Source organism: Mercenaria mercenaria, chromosome 6 (genome assembly GCF_021730395.1).
Source record: "Mercenaria mercenaria strain notata chromosome 6, MADL_Memer_1, whole genome shotgun sequence".
NCBI lineage: Eukaryota > Metazoa > Mollusca > Bivalvia > Venerida > Veneridae > Mercenaria > Mercenaria mercenaria.
In genome coordinates, this window is record NC_069366.1 from 31,361,723 (window position 1) to 31,384,245 (window position 22,523).

Genomic DNA, 22,523 nt, shown 5'->3' on the forward strand with positions numbered 1-22,523 from the left:
GGTATGACTTGGCCCAACATTGTTGTCCAGAAAAAGACTTGTCTGCTCAGTGTTTTTTTAATCCCTCAGACTTTTGTGTGGGCACACTCTCCATCTGTACTAGAGAGTAGAATGATCATATTTATTTTAGAGTCTCGGAGACAAAGGTCACATTTGAAAAGAAAATGTAATCTGCTTGATGTCCAAAGAATGTCAATACATGTACATGTGATCCTCACTGGTACTACACAGTAGATGGATCCTGCAATCCATTTTGCTTTGGGATCACATTAGTCCATTGCTGACAAGAAAAAATGCTTGCCTGCTCACTATGTTGAGAATATCAGCACATGCTATCTGCAGGCTTCATGCAGGTACTGGTACTAGATAATGGATCATAAAATTTAGGTCCTTGTGAAATGGATGGATCCGTAAACCGATCAATAAACTCTGCCCCTTAGTTACTGTTGCTGTTTCCCACAAGCTTCTTTCAAAATGGCGGATTAATGTACATTAGCGAATGACTCGCTAGAAAGTATTTCAGATGATATCTGTGTGAAATACTTACCAAAATGTGAACCAAAATGCACAAAGCGTGGGCTGAGCGCGAAACTATTGTAACTGTATATAAATAAAGAACAAGATACAATAGTTTCGCGCTCAGCCCTCGACAAAGAGGCTTAGTTGTTTTACTAAAGATTATGTACATGACATTAAGTTTAACTCAGAAGAAACCACGGTAAAAGTTAGCGCCATGCTGGCGTTTTCAAAGAAAAAACACTTTCCATCTTCGCTAGATATTCCTGACAGGAAAAATATCGAGTCCTTATGCAAATACTTGGTATAACTATAATCTTAATTATCTTTTAAGCAACATGTAAAAAGAAATTACGTCTTAGATTATTATATAAATTATTTGATCAAAATAGTATGTCCACTTCTTCCGTATAGAGACTGTATTTCCACGCTAGACTTATATGATAAAAATATCAAACACCATGTGCAGTCACATATGGTGTAAGTGATTTCTTACATCAAGATAACATTTTCAACAGATAAAAAATCTATAAATTGGTCCAGTAGCTTTATATTAACGTTGTGTAATACTCTACTGTTCTTATTTTACAAGTATGTTTTGCGATCGGGCTGCTGTTGCAACTGATTGTGGAATTGTCGATCGACGCTGTGATATCAATTAAGTTAATTATTCCTATTATATTATAATATACATTTGTAAAATACCACGCAGTTGTCTTAAAAATAAACATATGTCCATGCTTGGTGTATATTTCAGAACTAATTTTTGCGTGAAAAATAAAAAATTTTTGAACATTTGGTGGTCATATTAATTTTATTTTCAGTGCGGTCGAACATTGCTCGCATATCATAGGGCTGATTAAATCTCCTCCACAATTAAATTAAACAATTTCCAGACCAGCAAAGTTAAACAAGTCTATCACAGCAATGGCACAAACCAAAAGGGACAAAGATCTTGCCGAAACCTATTAACCATGTTTTTGTTAGACCGGTGGAAACAAGGAAATGAAAACCTGTGATCTGTTTACTTGACAGTTCATAAAATTAATATGTCTTCATGCTGCAAGCAAAACAAAAAATAAAAATGAAAAAAGAGAGAACAAACAGATAAAATGAACCCATTTGCATTTATTGTATCATAGTATTAATGGTAGTTATAAATAGTTTACGATAGTCGTAAGGTAAAATAAACTATCAAACAAAAAAATCAGCGACATTCTAAACCGCATCGACATGTGCGTATATTTATTTTTTTCAAATTACATTTAAACGGAAAATCAATTTAAACTTATCAATTGTCGGACTTCGTTGAATAAAACAGAATGGTATCGAAACAGGGGATACTGTTATACTTGCTGTCTACAAATATGAAAGACATAACATAACATAACATGATAAATAATGAGAAAGCATTAAAATTCACTCCTGAATATTTATCTTTATGCTTCTGATTTAATGTCTGATTAATAAAAGCTTACATTTTGTCCTTGAGATAAAGTTAATGTGCCGTGCACTGTCCAGATCTTATGTATATGTTTGAATAATGATTTTGGTATTCTATGTAAATTAATTTACATGTATATGTTTTGACTTCATTAATGACTCGTTCAATGTGTGCTCTATGTTTAATATTTTTCTGTGTAAGAAGATTTGTCGCTTAATTCAACATTTTTATGTAGTATAGTTAACATACAGTCAAATGCGAAAATATAGATCATACTTTCAATTGCGAGAATATATTGCTGAAGAAGGTTAGCTGTTACTGTTATATGAAATAAGATATACATTTATGACTTACATATTTAATGTCTTGAATTGAATAATTATGCGATCGGCCTAAATCAAAATAAAGTGAGCAAATTCATATTAAAATTCCGATCACAGACAAATGAATAAAGAGAGAGAGAGAGACGATTCATGATGTATAACGTATGCTATCATATTACCATGCACATTAGTGACACACACGGCAGTTTCAGTATAAAGTTTATTAGAATTACATTTGAGCAGATTGCTTATTGATCCGTTTAACGTTCAACACTTACATTTTTCTAAATCGGTCTTTGGTTTACGGAAAAAATAAATCTTCCCCCTTCTACCCTTTCCGGGTACCGCTCGTCGGCATCACATATTCCTAACGCACACCTCAACACCACTTCTTTCGAAAAAAAAAATGTATCAAACTTAAAAGAATAAGTGAGTAACCTTTGTCTGGGGACCTTCCAGTAAGCAAACTTGAAAATGTACCAATAGACCCTTAAATTTTCAAAGAAAGAATAACATTAAATAAGGCCTAGACATTCATTTCTAAGTCCTTCATATAATCAAAATTATTTTACAAATGTCAATTTGTGAAAGTTTTGTTACAGGTTTCGACTGCAAAGAATGATAACTCTGGTAGGTATTTATCAGTTACTAGTACTTGTATTAGTTGCATACATATCTACATTAGGTTATTTCCCTTAGCATATATATTTATTAGGTTACTTCCCTTGCACAGACTATTGAGGAAGAAAGCAATAATTTTAGACATAATGATCTGTTTCCACAAGACAATTAAGACATGTGTGTCTGTATGACTTTATTTGATTCACTGCATCAGAATTTTTTTGTAACATTTATGGGGGGGGGGGGGGGGGTGGAGTCCAGTAATAAAGTGAAGTATCACTTTGGATATTGTGGACTTCACCACTGAACTATTTTGGAACCACTTAATCTGATAATGCTTTAGTTAGGCCTAAAAAAATTCTTTGTTTCCAGTAACATGTTAAAAAAATAGGGTTGGTAGGTCAATTTTTTTTTTTTTTTTTTTTTTTATTGAGACTTCGGAAATTATTTTCGTGTCAAAAAATGAATACAAATAAGGGAGTTATGCCTTTAGAGCATCAGTAAGTTGATTTCTAACATCATTAGTCATGTTTAAAGCATAAAAAGTGCAGTTTTGCAACTTTGAAAAAAAATGTTTTCCAAGGCCATAACATTTAGGGTAGGTTAGGATACCGGAAACAATTTTTTTTTATGCCTTAGTTTCATAAGAAAAGAAGATGGGATGACTGGCTGCATGTCTGTTGGAAAGGGGCATTAAAATAACAGAAAAACTTGTACATTTCTTATGTCAAATATTTATTTCTGTAAAATTTATGATAAAGTCTATCAAAGATAATGTATAAATGCAGCAATGTAAACTAGAAGTAAATGCTTCTAAAACCGTTTCTCTAAGGACACAACTTATACACTCAGCAGTAACATCTTTCTAATCAATTTAACTTCAATATAACCAGATGGTTTAAACCATTTAGTTGTATGCTCTTCCAATGACGGGTACACAAAACCTTTTTTATCCTCCCAGATGTGGCCATGGCCTAGTGACTTTTGTAATGGATTATGTCGTATTACGATGGTGAACATATATGTGTACAAAAAATGTAGTTATTCGAAAACCAATTCAATCGTTTCTGAGATACACCTCCAAAAACGAAACATGGACTGATGGCCAGATGTGTGTGACTCCAGTATAACCTAATATACTCTGTATCTTTGGATATGACAAGGTGTAAGTTGAAAAAATACTAGACACCATTTTTGGAAGCACTCTAAGATTTTGCACCATACAGATAAAACAACATCATAAACAAGGTATATATACCCTATATACACTATACTTTATACAATAAATACGAAAAACGTTTTTCACACATATTCTCTAGAGACACATGTAAAAAGGATTGATAAAAATTGTAACTTTTAAAATGAAAACGCCAGTTGAAAATATAGACTATAGTTCTGAACACCCTAAACAAAGACCTGTAAAACATTCGCTAATTATACAAGTGTATACTGTTTTATACACTGAAGATGTAAAATGTCATAAAATTCAATGATGCTAATCTGTAACAATAAAATGTAACTAAAATAAAAGCCAGTACGGTAAATAAAAATAAGTGAAGCAAAAGCTTGTAATAAAATGTTTGATACAGTAATGTACATAGTACAGCAAGTTCTATCGGTGGGCTATTTATTTTGGCTGCATAAACTCCCATTTAAGCACCACTTGCATTTCACTGGCAAATTAAGAATTAATATTCATTGAATGTAATATTCAAAATTAAAATTATGATCTGTGAGAAATGCAGTATTCTGGCAGTATTTTCAGCAAGGGAAAAGCACCAAAACCACCCATCAAAAATCACATCAAAGCAAGAACATTTTGTACACAGCAACTTGTACCATATATCATATTAAGGACATATGCTGCAGTTTTTTTGTTTTTGTTTTGTTTTGGTTTTAACGCCGTTTTTCAACAGTATTTCAGTCATGTAATGGCGGGCAGTTAACCTAACCAGTGTTCCTGGATTCTGTACCAGTACAAACCTGTTCTCCGCAAGTAACTGCCAACTTCTCCACATGAATTATCAGAGGTGGAGGACTAATGATTTCAGACACAATGTCGTTTATCAAATAGTCACGGAGAACATACGCCCCGCCCGAGGATCGAACTCACGACCCCGCGATCCGTAGACCAACGCTCTTACCTACTGAGCTAAGCGGGCGGGCTATGCTGCAGTTTTGGGTAAAACATTTCCCAATAACAATCTGTTCAAACTTTGTATATGAACACAGTATCATGTTAGAAACAGAATTATGAAAAGGAGTTGAAGGTCACCATGCTTGTTCAGGAGTTATCTGCCCTTGAATATGCAAATTTGAAGAAAAATCCTGTTATAAGGACAGGTAACTCCTAAACAACCAGGGTGACCTATGGTTGTTTTTGCATTTTTCTGTTTCTAACATGGAACAGTTACTGTGTTCATATTTAAAGTTTGAACTAAGTCTATTATTGGGAAATTTTTGCCTAATCCCTCATACAAGAAACTGCAGCAAGGGTCTTTAAGAATCACTGAATGAGATGTAAGCAATCTTCACAACAAGATGTACAGTACAGTTTTCAATGAAACACTAGCATCAGATTCTACAAAACCACCAATACAAGCTTAGTACAGATTTTGAAGTAAACATTAAAAAAATTCAAATAAATCTTTAAAATGTAAAAAGTATACTACATGTATTATTTTTTTCCATAGCATGACTATTAAATGAGATATGTAATAAACATGTATACACTAACAATATAAAACTTAACAGAGTCCTCTTCTTGTATCAGATCATACAAAAAATCTTAATAACATACATACATGTTACATAATTATGTACACAATACCCTAACATTTGACAAAATATAAGCACTGAACAATAGCATGGAGTTATTACAGTTTCCCTGGAATTCATTTTTCTGTAATGTTTTAGTATGAGCAGTTTAAAGGGGCTTGCCCCACCACTCTGGTTTCTATGAATTAATTATCGTAAAACATGATATACCCAAAATGTAAAGCTTGAATATTGCAAGTTATATACATTTTTGTATACATAGTGATCCTTGCACCTTGTCAATTTAGGCAAACATTTAAAATGCAAAACCATACAAGTGAGGTTTGGTGAAAATCATGTTAAATTAGTCAATCTTCATAGGTTTAATTAAAGGTGATGAGTGAGTGAGTTGGGTTTTACGGCAAATCGACACAAAATGGTCATATATCGCCGAGTTAAAGGTGATGAACAATCAGACTTAAAATACAACATCTGTGTACAACATTTACTTGAAACTCAAGTAGTTCCTTCGAGTCAACTAATGGTGAGCCCCTTTAAAAATTTCCCGAACTTTTTCTTCTTTATGATGCCTTGCAATTCAGGCAAAAAATGAAATGAATAGGTTCCATAAAAGGAATTTAAATGACTTTGATATAAAGCACCTTTCAAAAGTCATATATGGTAATAATGACATCCTAGAGTACCGGTACATTCCAATTTACTATTAGAACTCCATTTACAAGGTAAATGACAACCACTCAAGGAAAATATCAATAAATTACCTGTAGTGTTAAAAATTACAACTGTTCAAAGTAACCTTCCAAATAGAAAAACCTTCTCATACCCTCTTCTAGCTAGAGCCAATATATAGGCAGCTTTAACTGAATGAGGGGAAAATAATCTAGAAAATGTGGTAAGAAATATCTGAATCACACAGTATTAAGTTTGAACCATATACACATCAATCCCATTTATAAAGGTACAAAACAGCAAGATAAACAGTATGATGTAATAAATGCAAATTCTTTGAAATATTTGTAGATCAACCTAAATCCCAGCTGCCAGGCATATAGACACAAATTTTCCCAGTTCATCAATCAGAAATCCATGTCTGTAACATCATCACATGTGAACAAAATCCTAAACACCACATGTATACCAGTATCATTTGGTCAGTGTGCATGTCTATGTAAGGTATAAAATACTTCAGTATCCACAAGACTTCAATCAATTTCGGATCCTAAACATTTTCATACAGCACTGTATATTCCTCAATACACAAAACACCAAAATCAAACTGCTATACCATATCATCAATTTCTTTTTCAACCATTTTCTCTTCTTTTTCAATTTCCATTTCTGCCGTATTTTTCTCGTCCTGTGAATTTTCATCTACATCATCCCTACACTGCAAACACATTGCCTCATTAAGGCCATAATCTATACACGTATTGCCGATACACTGGCAACATCCTTCGTTTTGAAACCAGCGATATTTCGCCGCACCCATGGATTTGCACGACTGTTTACATTTGTTCATGGACATACATTTAGACATAAAAGCGACAGTACAGTTGGTCATACTATGAGAGATTCCTGGTCCTCCCTCGTGCTGATAGTGATCTGAAATGTATAACACTTGGTCAATAAAATATCAAGCATTAAGTTTGAATGAAATTCTGTCGACTAAGGAATGATCCCAACAAAGTTAAAATACTCTTCTTCTTTTTTATTACCTGTCCAGTCATGATTATATATACAGAACTGATATTTCATCACCTCAATAATAACCTCTAGCACCTGCTTCTGTAAATACAGATTCCGGCTGAGGCAACAATTTGTGATCTACAACAGTTACTGATAACTCGAGTCTATGCTGCAAAAATTTCATCCACATATTATGACTCTGGAAATATTCAGATCAAGTGCCTAGGTCTTTTTTCCTTTTAAATGTAAATTACTCAACAGTCTAAGTAACTATCAACAGGAACAACAGCTGTTTGTAAAACACATATGCGCCCCCTATGATGGCATGTCCCATTTCAGTCCTAAGGTAACTACAACCTTGAACTTTGACCTACTGATCCGCAAATCAATACAGCTCATCTACAGACCACGGGCAATCACCCTATGAAGTATGAAGGCAGTATGCCAAAGGGTTCTGAAGTTACTGAACTAAAACCATTTTCAGCCTCGAGGTCACTGTGACCTTGACCTTTTACCTACTGACCAACAGAACAAATGGGTCTTTACTGACTATATGACATCATCATACGAAGTTTTGAAAGTTCCATGTCAAATCATTTGTTACTTCTTTAGCAGAAACAAATTTTAGTCTCAAAGTCAATGTGACTGAACTGTGACCTACTGACCCCTAAAGCAATAGTATTTATCTTGTGAGTCGTGACCATATGCAATCTTCTTATTAAGTCTCACAGATGACTGCAGGCAAAAATTAATAATGTTCTACAGCTATTCAGAAGAGGCTGTTTTCAGTACCGAGGTCACTTATATTGACCTTATTGATGTCACTGGGACTTTAACCTTTAACCTACTGACCCAAAAATTGATAGGAGTCATTTAATGACACTGGCAATCATCCTATAAGTTTAATAATTGTAGGCCGAGGCAAACTTTAGTTATTGCACAAAGACTGTTTTCTGTCAAAGTCATTGTGACCATGACCTTTGACTTTCTGACCAGTGAAACAATAAGGGTAAAATACTGACTACAGGCAATCATACTATGGAGGTTGACCATTACAGGACCATGTATTCTGTAGGAATTGATAAAAAAAATAGTCTACCGACAATAACATTTCTTTGTAAAATCCATCCTGTAAAGATAAAGGTAAAAAGTTGTCACAGAACGGTTTGAATGAAAAATTCAATGCTCTGAGTAAGGCTCAAACCCACACTGATGAGGGGGAAGTGATTTGAAGTCAGCCACCTTAACCACTCAGCTACGGAGGCCCCCTACAGAACGAATTATAAAAACCACTTTTTAGTAAAATAATTCATTAATTTTTAACTTATTCTCACCACACAATGAAACAGGACATTGTGGTAATGTTACCAATACAAAAATATCTTTAACAAACTTTTGTGTTATTGAAAGTGTGTAATTTTAACCTTCATTATTTTGCCTGACACCTGAACTGATAAATGTTCAAAACTGTCTACTTTAAGAATATTTCCCTTTAAAGGCAAATCTACACCTGACATTATGTTCAATTCATTAAGAGACAGAAACTTTAAGATATTCAGTGCATTTTAAAGCATATAATTTGATGTTTTTATTTCTTGTAAATAAAAGACAAACAGCCTGTTTACCTAAACTATCCAGTAACTGATTTAATGATGATAAATTCTCAATACCTTCCTTTTCACTGACATGGAGTATACACTTAACTTGAAAATGTTCCAACTTTTCAATCAAGGAGTTTTTGCTGCAGACAAAAGTTAGAAAGCTTTATTTCAGGACTAGGCTGCATTATCATTTCATTATTTGTGACAGTTACTGACAAGTATTAAATTATTCCTAATTAAAATCAATGATTAATGTCAATAAAATTTTCATTTGCGTATGGGACATTGTCCCCTGTCTATATACACACACAAAACAATCTAATCCTTATAGCAGCTTGTGGTGTCTTAACAGGCAAAAGACGCCCTCATTTAATTGTAATTTGCCTTCCCATAAAAGTACATTTCCTAATCTAAATTATATCCAATAAAAGACAGCCTTGTCATATCTATTCAATTTTTATCATTACTGTCAGAAAATTGTGTTTAAGCTGTAACAGAATGTTCTTTTTGGAATTTTGTTTGCTGATTTTGATTTTTTCCTATCATTTTGTTTATGTAATTTTTGTGAATGATGCTGGACTGAACTATTAATACCACAACACCTATTTTGTTTACATGAAAATTAAAAAGATTCTTCCTATACAATATACATAGTGAACAATAGTATTTACGGTTAATAAAGGCAAATGAGTATACAGTAAAATGTGAAATAAGACTACAACTACGAATAATAATATTTAGGCAAATTAAATTGTTTTCCTGTATTCAATCATTTTGTTCATTTGTAATACTTAACATGTTGCATTATTATTGATATTTATTTTTATTTTAAAATGAAAAGAATGCTGGCAATTATTTAAGACACTCCCCCAAAGTTTGGGTGAAATGTTCAAACATCTTCATTTCCACCCCAAGTTTGATGTATTGATAAAGTGAATGAAAATGGTAAAATAGCAGGAAGAATGTTGATTTCTTCCATCATTTCAAAAGCCTCGAAATTTTACTCCATTCTGCACAACGTTTTTGGTCATATATTACTAGGAATCTAGGATAGCTTGCAAAAATCATATGTCAATAAGTTTGAACCACTTGTCATTTTTACTGGACCACATTTTATGGATTTCTGGGAGAAAAAATTGCCTAGAATGTGTGAGTGAGTCGCTTTAAAGGCTCAAAACAACATAATCTAAAAATATGTTGCACATCAGACTGTAAATATAAAGCAAATTTGGTAAGTTCTTCCGAAAAAAAATTCTTTTATATCTCAAAAATTTTAAAACAGACTTTTAAATATTTTGCATTAGTCAGTATTTATCTGAAGATACAGAGGAAAAATGACCCAGCATGCCCCAGCCACAAACTGCAAACGTGACTTTAAATCGATAGTTTAGAAAACCAATCGGTTTTGTCAAATGAAATATTATTGAATAGGTCTGACCTAGAAGTGTGTGTAAAAATGTTCAACTCTGTAAAAAAAAATTGTCTAAGTCATTGTAACAATTTTTCTACTGGTCTCTCTTCAATACCAAACTGAGCAGGCAGAAACTGGCTGCAACAGATAAACAGCTGAAGGAATAATTAAATCATACAAACCACAGCCGAGTTATTTCAGAACTGCTTTTTTTCTGTCAGTCATAAATAGATGTGGAGCTATTATCAAAGACCAGCAGGATTATAAACACAATTTATTTCTGGATGTTTTATACAGAGCCTAGTAACCTGGGTAATTACTTAATGGTTTCTGCTTTTACAAAATCATAACATCCCTAAGGATATGTTACATCTATCTGATTTGGAAGGTAACAGACAAGAACTGAACCTTCGTTTCTGCTGCACTATCATTAATCAAATCTGCATAGGTGGTATATTTATAAAGTCATTAGATTTTAACTACCAGGGGTTTTAATTGCCTCCTGTCAATTAACACGGTTTACTGTTGTCTTACAAGAAAGCATGTGCCTGGTGCCTATAATGTGGTTTTCAACCTGCAACCTCGGTCCTTTAGTAATGATAAACAACATTTATTTATTATAAAATGTGTAAGATTTTTTTTTTTCTGCAGCTAAGTTTAGGTAATAAGATCTTGAAATGTGTTTTATACTGCATAATGTACAATTATATAATGACATTTAATTATGTCATCCAGTGACATTTGTCATGCATGTGTCTTGTTGCAAGTATATTCAATTCAAATAGTGTCATTTTGGATAAAAATTATGTTGTTTAAAGTCTAATGGCATTGTCCTTAGAAATTGCAAACATAAAGGTTAAAACTGATATAATTTATGAAACACATATAACACACTTGTGTTGTATGGACATAAGAAATATGGCACATATGGAAACTATAATTAACATTTGCATAATCGACTATTATAAAATATATCCAGAGTCGAATTTTCACAAACCTTGTCCTTGTGAAAATGCTTTTCACCTATGGTAGTATAAAATAACTTCAAACAGTTTGCAATTTCTAGCATTTTTACTTCATTTTGTTATATTAAAATCTCAACAGCAGCACATACTGTATACCTAGTACTTACTTAGTATTAGTTTAGAAACGAAACAGCAGCACGCATTTTACAACCCTACAAAAACTCTTTTTATGCAATTTCTATAATAGCTTCACAAAAATTATAATTATTTTATAACACCTGTGCAGAAGTTCCCAGAGAAGACATAGAAAGGAAGATAGAAGATTTCAGAGTCATAACTCTATAACATATACTTCAAATAAACCCTTAATGTCTTAAAATTCTCCTTCTTCACTTAATCATGAGTTCAAGTACTTCAGTGTTCAAACAAGCATTTTACATTTTTGTGTCGACATGGAACACCTGTGTATCAAGTTCAACATAAACACCTGCCATGTTTATCAATCTACTCCAGGTCTGTATATATCTGCTTCAAACATCTACAATAAACTTGCACAATAGTATGTCTATAAAGCTTAGCCATAAAACCAGTGTTTTCTGTTATTCACTGGTTCTGCAAAATGAGAGGGATAAGCCGTATTAGCATTTTACAAGATATTTTATTCTTAGCATGTTTTTACAACAAAAATTTTGATGTAAAAGATAATTTGGTGAATTTTCTATTGAACTGCGTTTAAATGGGAATTTTTCAGTCAGGAGAGAAAATTAAGAATGTTAATCTTTTATTATTTTTTTTTCCATTCACAAATCATTTCATTGTTTGAAGATTTAAGAATGCCACACCTAAATTCTTACATCATAAGTAAAATTAAACTATTCAATATTGTTGATACCTATAACCACTTTTTTCTATTAACTAGGTACTAAATTTTGCAATTTGTGTCTTTCATCATTAAATTAATATTCTGTTCTGTGTGTTCTGTTCGATAATGTTACCTTAAACGTGTTGCACCTTCAGAAAATTCCTTCAGAAAAAACAATGATGTACATATTAATGTCATAATTTATATTACGAAAAAAGGAAGCTTTTGAAGTAACATTATAATTAACCGATCAAGATTTAGAATCTAACTTATTTTTTCCCATCCTTTAAAGTTCTCTTTTACTGCATGACAAAGGACACTTTGTTACTTTGTGGTTGGTAATTGACATCTAAATTGTTTAAAATTGCCTAAAAACTTGAAATCAGTGATGTGTTTCACTGATTTAAAAGATATTAAATGAATCTAAGTTTTTTGTATCATTTCTTGCATGTTAAAACAGATAAAACAGCCATTGTAAAATATAGATAAAGAGATCTCTTTACAACTAGGGTAACTCTCGTTAAATAAAGCAGGAATTACAACAAATTTCTGTTCAGTCCTCAAATTATATTATAAACATTATATTAAGTTTGATGAACTTAAGCAGATTCTGGTATAACTCACTATTCAAACCTTTTAACCTTTAACCTGCTGGCGGCAAGTGATTCTGCCTTTGAGACCAGTGCAGACCAAGATCAGCCTACACATCTGTGCAGTCTGATCATGGTCTGCACTGTTCGCTATTCATGAAGTCAGTAAATTAATAAATGGTATTGCCCAAATTGAATGATGGACCAGTCCATTTTAGAAATTTAGCAGGGTAAAGGTTAATATCATTTTTTAATAGTTACTTTCTTACAAAAGAACGGTAAGTGTCGCCATGCGAAAAACCAATGTTGGGACTCTGCGACCAGTCTGGATACTAGTGCCCAAACTGATAAACTAACAGTATGGATGTGGCGATAAATGATCGGTATGAATGCGAACTGATCAGAATCCTTTCTGCACGCAAAGCCCTAATGCAGCACTGCTCAAATATGAAATCTAATTTTCTTCATATTTTGATTAGTCATAGAAAATCATGATAGTGGTAAAAATTTGTCATTTAATGGGGCAATAAAGTCTTATACCAAAGTCTTATCAGTTTTCAAATTAAACAAAGAGCAATTATGACAAAACACAATGTCATGTTCAAATAAATGAATACAAAAGTTCACAAGTACCTATCTGGAAGACAACGTAAAATTTTTTTTTGCAACTTTGAAACTGTTTGACTCGAATTTTCACAGGATTTATAAGTAACATTTTTAATGTGGGCAGCAAGCATACCAGTAAATTTTAAGCAGAAAATGCTACTGACAAAGTTAATTTCACCTGTCTTAGAAACCTGCTTCACATGACAAAATTGCAAAATCTTTCAACTGTTTGAACCTTTTTACAAGTACTTACCTATATCTTTCATATTGGTACTTTTGGAATAAAGTGCGTCAAAATAGACTGGATATTTATGCGTTGTCCACCGCTTCAGGTAATCTTCCTCCTCCGTAAGAACATTGAAGAGCTCTGGGATAGGGTCAGACATCACCTCAATTGCGCTTGCTCTAAATATACTATCCTCCGGATCAGGGTGTGGACACATATCTGAAACACACAAATAAGTGAGTTTTAGTTTATTTATACTAAACTGGCAATATTCTTGCTATTGGCCATTCACCATCATGTAAGGTGAAAAATGGTAAATCCATAAGTAATATAAATAATCACAATTATGTACATATAATTTTTTTATACAAATTACAATTTAGGAAAAATGTCACAAGGGTATCAATACATAGCATCTCTCTAGTATTTAGCAGTTTTAAACAACAGATTCTTACTCTTTGTTGACATCATTGAATTCATTTAATGACAGCCAGGCATTAGCTCTAAATATCAGTTTTGTATATCAGTGCATCTACAATAACCGAACAAAGTGATATTCTGATTCTACAGTTCTTTGACTACATAATTTACACAAATGATAAATATTGATAATTTCAATATGTGGCCTTTTTCATGGATCAAATCAAATCAAATTTTACTTTATTCAACTCCCTATCATATGAAAATTCTGTGACTACTACACTACAATTTATGTTTATACCACAATATTAAAGGGGAAGGCCAATAATTTGTCCTTAAACAACAGGATAAGGACCTGAAAAAGAGATCTCTTAATGTAACTTGTCTCTTAATGCAAGTTGTCTCTCAAACAAGTTTGACTGTACAATTTTAGAAAGAAAAGGAAACTGTGCCTCAAAAACAAATGATTTTCATAGACCAATAGCATCTGTAATCATGACTGCAATCCAAAATGAGCAAATTCAGGGCATTTACATCTAATCTGAAAAAATTGTTTTCGTGAATGTTGGGACTGTATTATGAATGATATTTAATTTCCAGATATACAAGTGTTATGTATAATTGGAAAGACAGACGGACATCTGTGAGGACAACGCCAAAATAATATCCCTCCGCCTTTGGCAGGGGATAAAAAAAAAAAAAAAAAAAAATTCCTGGAAATTGAGAGGGTGTTAATGTTGTTGCAAATAAAATATAATTATATTCCTGAGAAAGATTCAACTTTCTGCCTACTTTGTATTTCACTTCTTCAACATAATTTCTTTTAAGATATACTGACAGAACATGGAAAATCTTTAAGCCAGCCCCAAATCCAAATTAGGAAATTTTCAGACATGAGACAATGCAATAAAATAACAGATTTTTTAAAACAAATGTATGTATAAATTACAGCAGTGTAACCAAGGGGTAGACCTACATAACTGAGAAAGGCCACCACTGCAAATGACATTTATTATTAATATTAAATGCCATGCTTAGACAACAATATAAATCAAATTGTTGCCACTATAAGAATAATAAAACATAAGCCGAACATTTTAATGAGTATTTACAGAATGGCACCAACAAAACAAAGACTTCATATATTTTGGAAAATGTTTCAGTGGATGGGAAATTTATCTGTGAATTTCCTAAATTGGGACCGGGGAAAACTTAAAACATATTCATTACACCACTCCTATATAAGTCAATCTGCGCTTCATATACATTTTTGTATATAATTATGGCCGTTCTATAATATTCAACGTATGTTTATATTGGACTAATGTCTTTGTTACTTTTGGGTTTGATGTCATCCTGACTCAAGTATATGTCTTATGACAACTTTCCAGCTTCTGTTGATGAAGACCCCAGGTGCCCCTCCAGGCACAAGTGAGCATCTGGGTTAGAACCACAAGTTTAATAAGCAGAATAGAACACAAGTTATTTAGGAAATGTCAATTTTCAAATAAAAGTATTCACTGAGAATGAACTACTATATGACCTATGACCCAAAGCACCAGAGGTCACTACTAAACACAGGAAACATCCTATGAAGCTTGGAACTCAGTTAGAACTTGGAGTTCATATAGTTACTGAGTAGAACAGTTTCTGACACTGACCCATAACAATAAGGTCAGTACTGACCACAGTCATATCTTGTGGAGTCTGAGAAATGTAAGTCAAAGTGTTCTTCACTTATTCAACGGAACCATTTTCAGTCTCAAAGTCAGTGTAACCTTGACCTTTGACCTACAGAACCCCAATACAATAGTGGTCTTCAAATGATAACAGGATCATCGATGAAGCTTGGAGGTACACTAAGACAAGGGTAACTTTCGCCAGTCATTATGACTAAGACTATGAATCTCAAGACAACCGAGGTCACCAGTGACAAAGACAATCATCCTATAAGTTTGAGAACTGTAGGCCAAAGCAGCTTTACTTATTAAGCAGTTACCCATTTTCAATCTAGAGGTCACTGCAACTTTGACCTACAGACCCTTAAAACTAAAGGGATCATCTACTGACTACAGGCAATTATTCTATGAAGTTTGACCATTGTAAGATGAAGCATTTCATAACTGCTGCTTAGAAACCAAATTGGTGACTGACAAACAGACCAGCTGACCAACAATGAGCAACAAAATAATATACCTCCTCTTTCTATTAGAAAGTGGACTTTCTAATAAAAGTTTTGTAATTTATATTCAATCAAATAATAAACTGTATCAGATAATGCAAATATATTAGATTGTAATTATCATTTTGCAATAATCAAATGTTTAGATATAACACTGTGGTAGGTAAATATGTAGATAAAAAAATTTTAATTCTATGGACGAATTTGTCAAAGTTTGAGAAAAAATATTATGGGGTGGGACTGAATTTAGACTCAAAATGCTATAGGAAAACACAGCATTAGCATGCTGTACTCACCGACACAAGAACAACACTCCGAGTAGAGGTGAGCCAGACATAGCTGACAATTATTACAACATGAGCAGTTCTTTTTATCCGACATATCACAGTCACATGTCTTGATCAGCTGACACTTGCTGACGAGACTGGCACACATCGACTGGTTACAACACCGTACAACGTAAGCCAGGCTTACGATGCACAGTAAGCCAACAAATATTTTTGACATCATCGTGTCCGCTCACTGTCAATTCTGAAAAATAGTGAACGTAAGTATATATATACTAAGATATGAATTTTTTGACATCTCATGTCATTATAATATTTAAAGGTACAAATTTAATTTTCTTAGAAAATCATTCAACATGTTTTCTCTTATGAACAGCGGATGATGATGGGTGTAATGGGCAGGGAGTCGGGCTGAAGTTAGTGTAGACATTCAAAGTGGGAGTAGGAGGGAAACCAGTACTAAAAACATGATGAAACATATGTGCAAGTTAATTGTAAAATTGTGAAGAGGCTCGTGCATAAGATTAAATCAACAATATTACAAAGTCTGACCCAAGTGACACAGATCTTTGTGTTATCTGACCCCTGCAAACCCGAACTTTCCTTAGATTAGTCCTGCTGTGAGGTTCAAATTACTGAATGATTGTAATAGGGGCAGTAGTATTTTAAAGAAGATACAGTGAAACTGGGAAGAAAACCTTTGAGTGTGAAAGTTCTCTTTTAGTTCAGTTGTTACGACTGCTACCACACATGCAGATGATGATGGTAAAGATATATGTCGAGTTTCAAGTCATTATCTTATATAGAACCAAAGTTATGTCCAGAAAACGAAGTTTGTCAAAAAAATTATGAAAGGGGCATAATTTGTTCAAAAATACAAACCAGAGTTATGGGGATTGTTACCACACATGCAGATGATGATGATAAAGATACAGTTTAAGTTTCAAGTCATTGGTCAGAGACCACCAATGCAAAAAAGTACAGGGAACTTACTGGGAATGAGGTAAGTATATCTGGGAATGAGGTAAGTATATTATTGTATACCTGGGAATAAGGTAACGTCTGTGCGTTCTGATTGGTCAGTCATGTAAACAAACCCAGGAAGTGATTATTTTTTCAAAATTGATATTTTTTCACTGCATTTACAGTATTTTATTATACATTTTGACAAAATTTGCTACATTTTATGTGTATTGAAAAAAAGTTTTATCAAACGAATTTCTCCCACCATGCCAATGATGTAAACAGGGGGTCATCTCATTCACACGAAAATTACTTAAATAAAGTATCACTATATTCATATGTTTTCCGTCTGATATTTCGGTAGAACTAAGATAGTTCTTGAAAAATATGTAGTTAGATATACATGTTTCGATGTATGGAAGGCCGTACACGCCATAATGTTATAATGTAAGTCTATGGGAAAACAATTGGTGGTCTCTACCCTTTATCTTATATTGTACTAAAGTTATATCCAGACAGTGAAGATTAGCAACCCCAGCTAAATTTTCAAGTTATCTGTTTATCAGTTTTAATAAACCCAAAACAAAGAGCTTGTAAATACAAGCTCAGAACAGTTTGAATTTTTAAAATATCTTTATTACAACAAAAGTAATGGGATTTTGAAGTTGTGAATTTCCGACAAATTTTCAACCATTTTTTCCACATTTTTTGTTTATTTTCGACAAATTCTCAGAAAAATGATGGCACCGAAAACGCTTACTATTTTATAAAAACTGCTGTAAGTTTTTTAAATTTGGAAGAAGATTGCCAAAAAACTTAAAGTATGAAAGGGGGCATAATTCTGTCAAAAATACAATTAGAGTTATGGGGATTGTTACCACACAATCATGCAGATGATGATTATAAAGAAATAGTTTTAATTTCAAGTCATTATCTTTTAAAGTACCACAGATATGTCTATAAATGAAGCTTCAGTGATTTTTTTTTTTTTTTGCCCTTTTGGAAAAAGGTCCGGTACTGGATAAATTGGGGGAAAATAGCAGGTTTTTTTACTCAGATTGGGAATTTTTATAGTTAATTAATAACATCATTTAGAATGATTCTTCCTTAAATTCCATGTAAATATCATCAAACAAACTGTTCAAATGGTTAAATCATGGTGAATGTCAATGTAACTAAGTTTTCCTTCTGCAATCATCAAAATGCAAACTTAATTTGGTCATTTGGGGGAATTTTTGGATGATAATTGGGAAAAAAGATTGCATTTTTCAATTGGGAAAAGGTCCTTTTAGGGGTACTTTATAAAGAAGGAAAAAAATCCCTGACTGCTGCTTTCGAAAAAATTTAAAATGAAAATAATTCCAAGTATAACAACTTGGTGACCTTTAATGGGCCCAGCCCCTGCACATATCTTATTTGTATGTTGGACAATGTTTATGTGAACTTATATACTGTAAGATATAAAGCAATGGGCGATATCGGTCAGTTAATTCCCCTGATAAAACAGGTGCGCGTATAGGTGGCGCTACATGCGAATAGGTCCCAGACTAAAGTTTGTAAACTTACATCGTTATACAGTCGTTGTCACTTCAAAATATTAGTAGAATTGGAAAGTATCCGAAAATGTCATCAAAGTTCAGCTTTTTATCACTTGAGCAGAATTTTGAGTGTTCAAAGAGCTTTATTCATATCTATTGATATTCTATGCTTTGAAAAATAACAGACAAGCTGTAAGGACTGTTTTAAAGTGCATTTTCTGTGTGTCAGTTTATTCATGGACTGTATGATTGTCATATTTGTTAATTGTGGCAATAAATGATTTATTTAGCTTTTAAGTAGTTTTCAATGCCCTCCTTGGAAAATCCTTTTATCATTTTGCAAGTATTCAGACTATATTCTTTAAATAAAGGATCAGTGTAGACGGTATATATTCCTATAGTTACAGTTTAATTGGAAAGATCTGCATACACAGGTGAGGTCTTGAAAAATATAGAAATTATAAGAATGTTTACTGTAAAACGTTAAATATATGCCCTTGTGATAAGATGTCCCTACAAATTTCCATCAGCCCAGTTAATTATTACATCTGTGTTTTTTCATATATTTTATGAAAATATCATCCTGAGGCATAAATGATCTCTATTGACAAATTAACACATCTTGTGTTAATTTTAATTTTATGGTGCTGCCTCTTTAATTTTCAGTCAATTCAAATTCACAGCAGCTTGCCCACATAAAGTGAAATACAAACTTCCAATAAAATGGCCATTGGTTCAATCTCAATTTTTTGTTGGGCCTAAAGCATCGCCTCTTGAGACCAACAATTAGTTAAAATGTTTTTAATCAACAACAAAAAAAACCTGACACGTTTGTTTCTTAACTATAGATAACAAAGTAGAAATATCACAAGAATGTCAAAATATGAATTTTTACATATTATAAAACACCCGGAGGATTTTTAATATACAGACCACAAATTTGTAGAGCTTTGGAAATAAAAAATAACAACAAATGTGAGACCTATTAGACATTATGTCAAATCAGTGTTAAAGTATTAAGAAAACTTATTATAAACATTAACATCAGACTGTCAAATATGTAACACCCACGTGGGAGCAGGAAGTGTTAAGTCTGCTTCAATGACATTATTCTTTAACCCCCTAAGAGTTAACAGGACACATGGTATGCACATTTTTTATGATAACAATCAGTATGCAGCCAGTGGATAGGAAATTTTATGCAAACTTAATATATCCAGAGAAATCATTGTCTATGTGAAACAAAGTATCCATACAATGGTAAATTTAGCAATATTTTTCAACTAGCTAAATTAGCTAACCCCGCTTTGCTCACAAATTAAATAGAAATGTGACTCGCTTAAAATAAATGCTAGGATATATATAACTGGCCAGTATTTTGAAGTGAGGCTATAAATTTCTTGTTAAAAACAGAAGAAACATGTAGCTATCTAAATAGATGATATTGATAAATTACATGATTGTATCTTTTTAAATAACTGAATCACTTTTTTAACACTATGATAAAAGCCGAGAGTACACCGCATGATAGGACCTATTCGCCCGTAGCGACACCTGTTAAATCATTTGGGAAGATAACTCGCCGAATGCTGCTATAGTAACAAAGATATGATAGAAAATCAAAGGTTCCCGAAAAACTTTAACAAAGGAAACTCACACAGACGCCGACACCGGGGTGAGTAGAATTGCACACCTATTTTCCGAGTCGAGCTAACAAAATAGTGTCAGTAAGTTATGGTGGCCAGAACTCGTGTCACCTGATGAAGAGCACTACATCATTTTCTTTCTTGTCCACATATTTTTTTCAATCAGGACTTCCCATTGACAAAACCCCTATAAAGCAAAAACCACTCTAAACAGAACCTTTTCCTTAGTCAAGAAGGGGTTTTGTTTGGAGGGGTTTCACTGTATTATCTATAGTTTAGTAAACAAACACCTATTAATTTGGAATTCGTTTTTCAGTAAATTTACATGTTGAAAACGAAACGCTGTTACCTGTATCGGTCGGTTAAATCACATTATAGCACAGATCTCTCCTGTACCGACTGAAAACAGCCTTTGTTTTGGATGAAGTTGATCTAGTGCACACCTGAATGAAGCGCTACCTGTATAATAATTAGGGACGGTTACTCTGCCGTTTTCGCGTAACAGTTGTCAGATAAAAGCCACCATACCCGTCTTACATCCGTACTTACCGTGCAGTGCAGGACAATGCTTGACTAACTGTTTAACAGGTGCAGGGACGTAAATAAACGTAGATATTTACGTCATTGACAGGTGCTTTCGATTTAAAAATCTTTACGACTTTCTTTTTAAATATTGATTGATCTTATTGATCATTTCTACAATAAAATCATACTATATATGTTTCCGGTGATGGCGGGGTGAAAGGACGTGTTTTTATGTTCTCTTATTTAAAGCATTTTTAACTAATAGCTTTTTATGGTGGTAAAAGGTTGACTATGTGTTGTATATCCTCTTTTGATCAGATGAACTGAATTAGCATCGGATATTCTGTAAGATTTCCGCCGCGCCCTGGAATGGCGGGGTCATAGGGCTCCGCCATATTTGATTTTATAAATTTTAAGACTTTAAAGTTCTTTTAACATGTCTTTGAGTAAATCTTAGTGAATTTTAGATATTCCTCGGGGATATTTTAAAGTGTTTAATGCTCAGGATACTTTTTAACCGCTTTTAAAGTTTTAAAAATTGACACTGTTTGAATGAAATTTTATGACAAGTGTTTTACCACTGAGTTTGAATAGCTATAGTATTGCCAGTATTGAGAGTTAGTGTCCACTGTTATGTTAATTAATCTAATACATATTTCAAGCAACCATGGCTCTAGTACAATCCTTACACAGTCCTATAAGGGGAGAGGGGGAGGGGGAGGGGGGGGGGGGCGCGGAAACTGTTGAACTATGAACTCAATATTGAAAAATCATTGCTTAAGAAATTGAAAGCATGAAAGCAACAAGAAGGGAATGTAACTATGACAGGTGGAGGATTCATTATAAAAGCTGACATGGCTACATATGAATATAACTATTGAAAACAGTAAATACAAATACTATGAAAACTGTGTGCAGACCGATGGAAGTATTGAAATCACAGAAATGAATGCGTCAAATAGTGAAACGTACATAGTTCTATAAAACTCACGCATACTGACAAATCTTATGCTATAAACTTGTATCATACTATGTGTAAACTTTGATGATGATTATGGTGAATGATAGGAGCACAACAGACTTTGCTGATTTAGATTTACCAAACATACATATAATATTACATGTCCAACTACATGTTATTAACTGTGTTAAACAAGACGAGCATAAATCCTTATAAACACAGCATATGATTTAAGTAAAAAGCAACGATATAAGTTACAACCAGATAAGAGTCTTAATATTGACTCAAATATTTAAAACAAAAGTATGGCTATCTATTGAACACCATTAAAATGAAAACAGTAGAAATATCAACACCCCTGGGGATAGAAAG

General features: G+C 33.0%; 1 protein-coding gene across 1 annotated transcript; it reads right to left on the reverse strand.

Moving 5' to 3' along the window:
• Window positions 1-3,615: 3,615 nt before the first annotated feature.
• Window positions 3,616-21,168, reverse strand: LOC123549255 (twisted gastrulation protein homolog 1-A-like). The gene is made up of 4 exons (XM_045337181.2): window positions 21,015-21,168; window positions 16,528-16,762; window positions 13,657-13,848; window positions 3,616-7,284 (listed from the first exon to the last, which is right to left on the reverse strand). Exons 2-4 carry the CDS (start codon window positions 16,739-16,741, stop codon window positions 6,962-6,964), a joined length of 729 nt encoding a protein of 242 aa, XP_045193116.2. The 5' UTR covers window positions 16,742-16,762; window positions 21,015-21,168; the 3' UTR covers window positions 3,616-6,961.
• Window positions 21,169-22,523: the final 1,355 nt, after the last annotated feature.

Coding starts and splice junctions, on each gene's coding strand:
- LOC123549255 (XM_045337181.2), bottom strand. CDS start 16,741: ATGATGTCAAAAATATTTGTTGGCTTACTGTGCATCGTAAGCCTGGCT. Junction 13,849..16,527: donor GGAGTGTTGTTCTTGTGTCG/GTGAGTACAGCA, acceptor TGTGTGTTTCAG/ATATGTGTCCACACCCTGAT. Junction 7,285..13,656: donor TACCAATATGAAAGATATAG/GTAAGTACTTGT, acceptor TATACATTTCAG/ATCACTATCAGCACGAGGGA.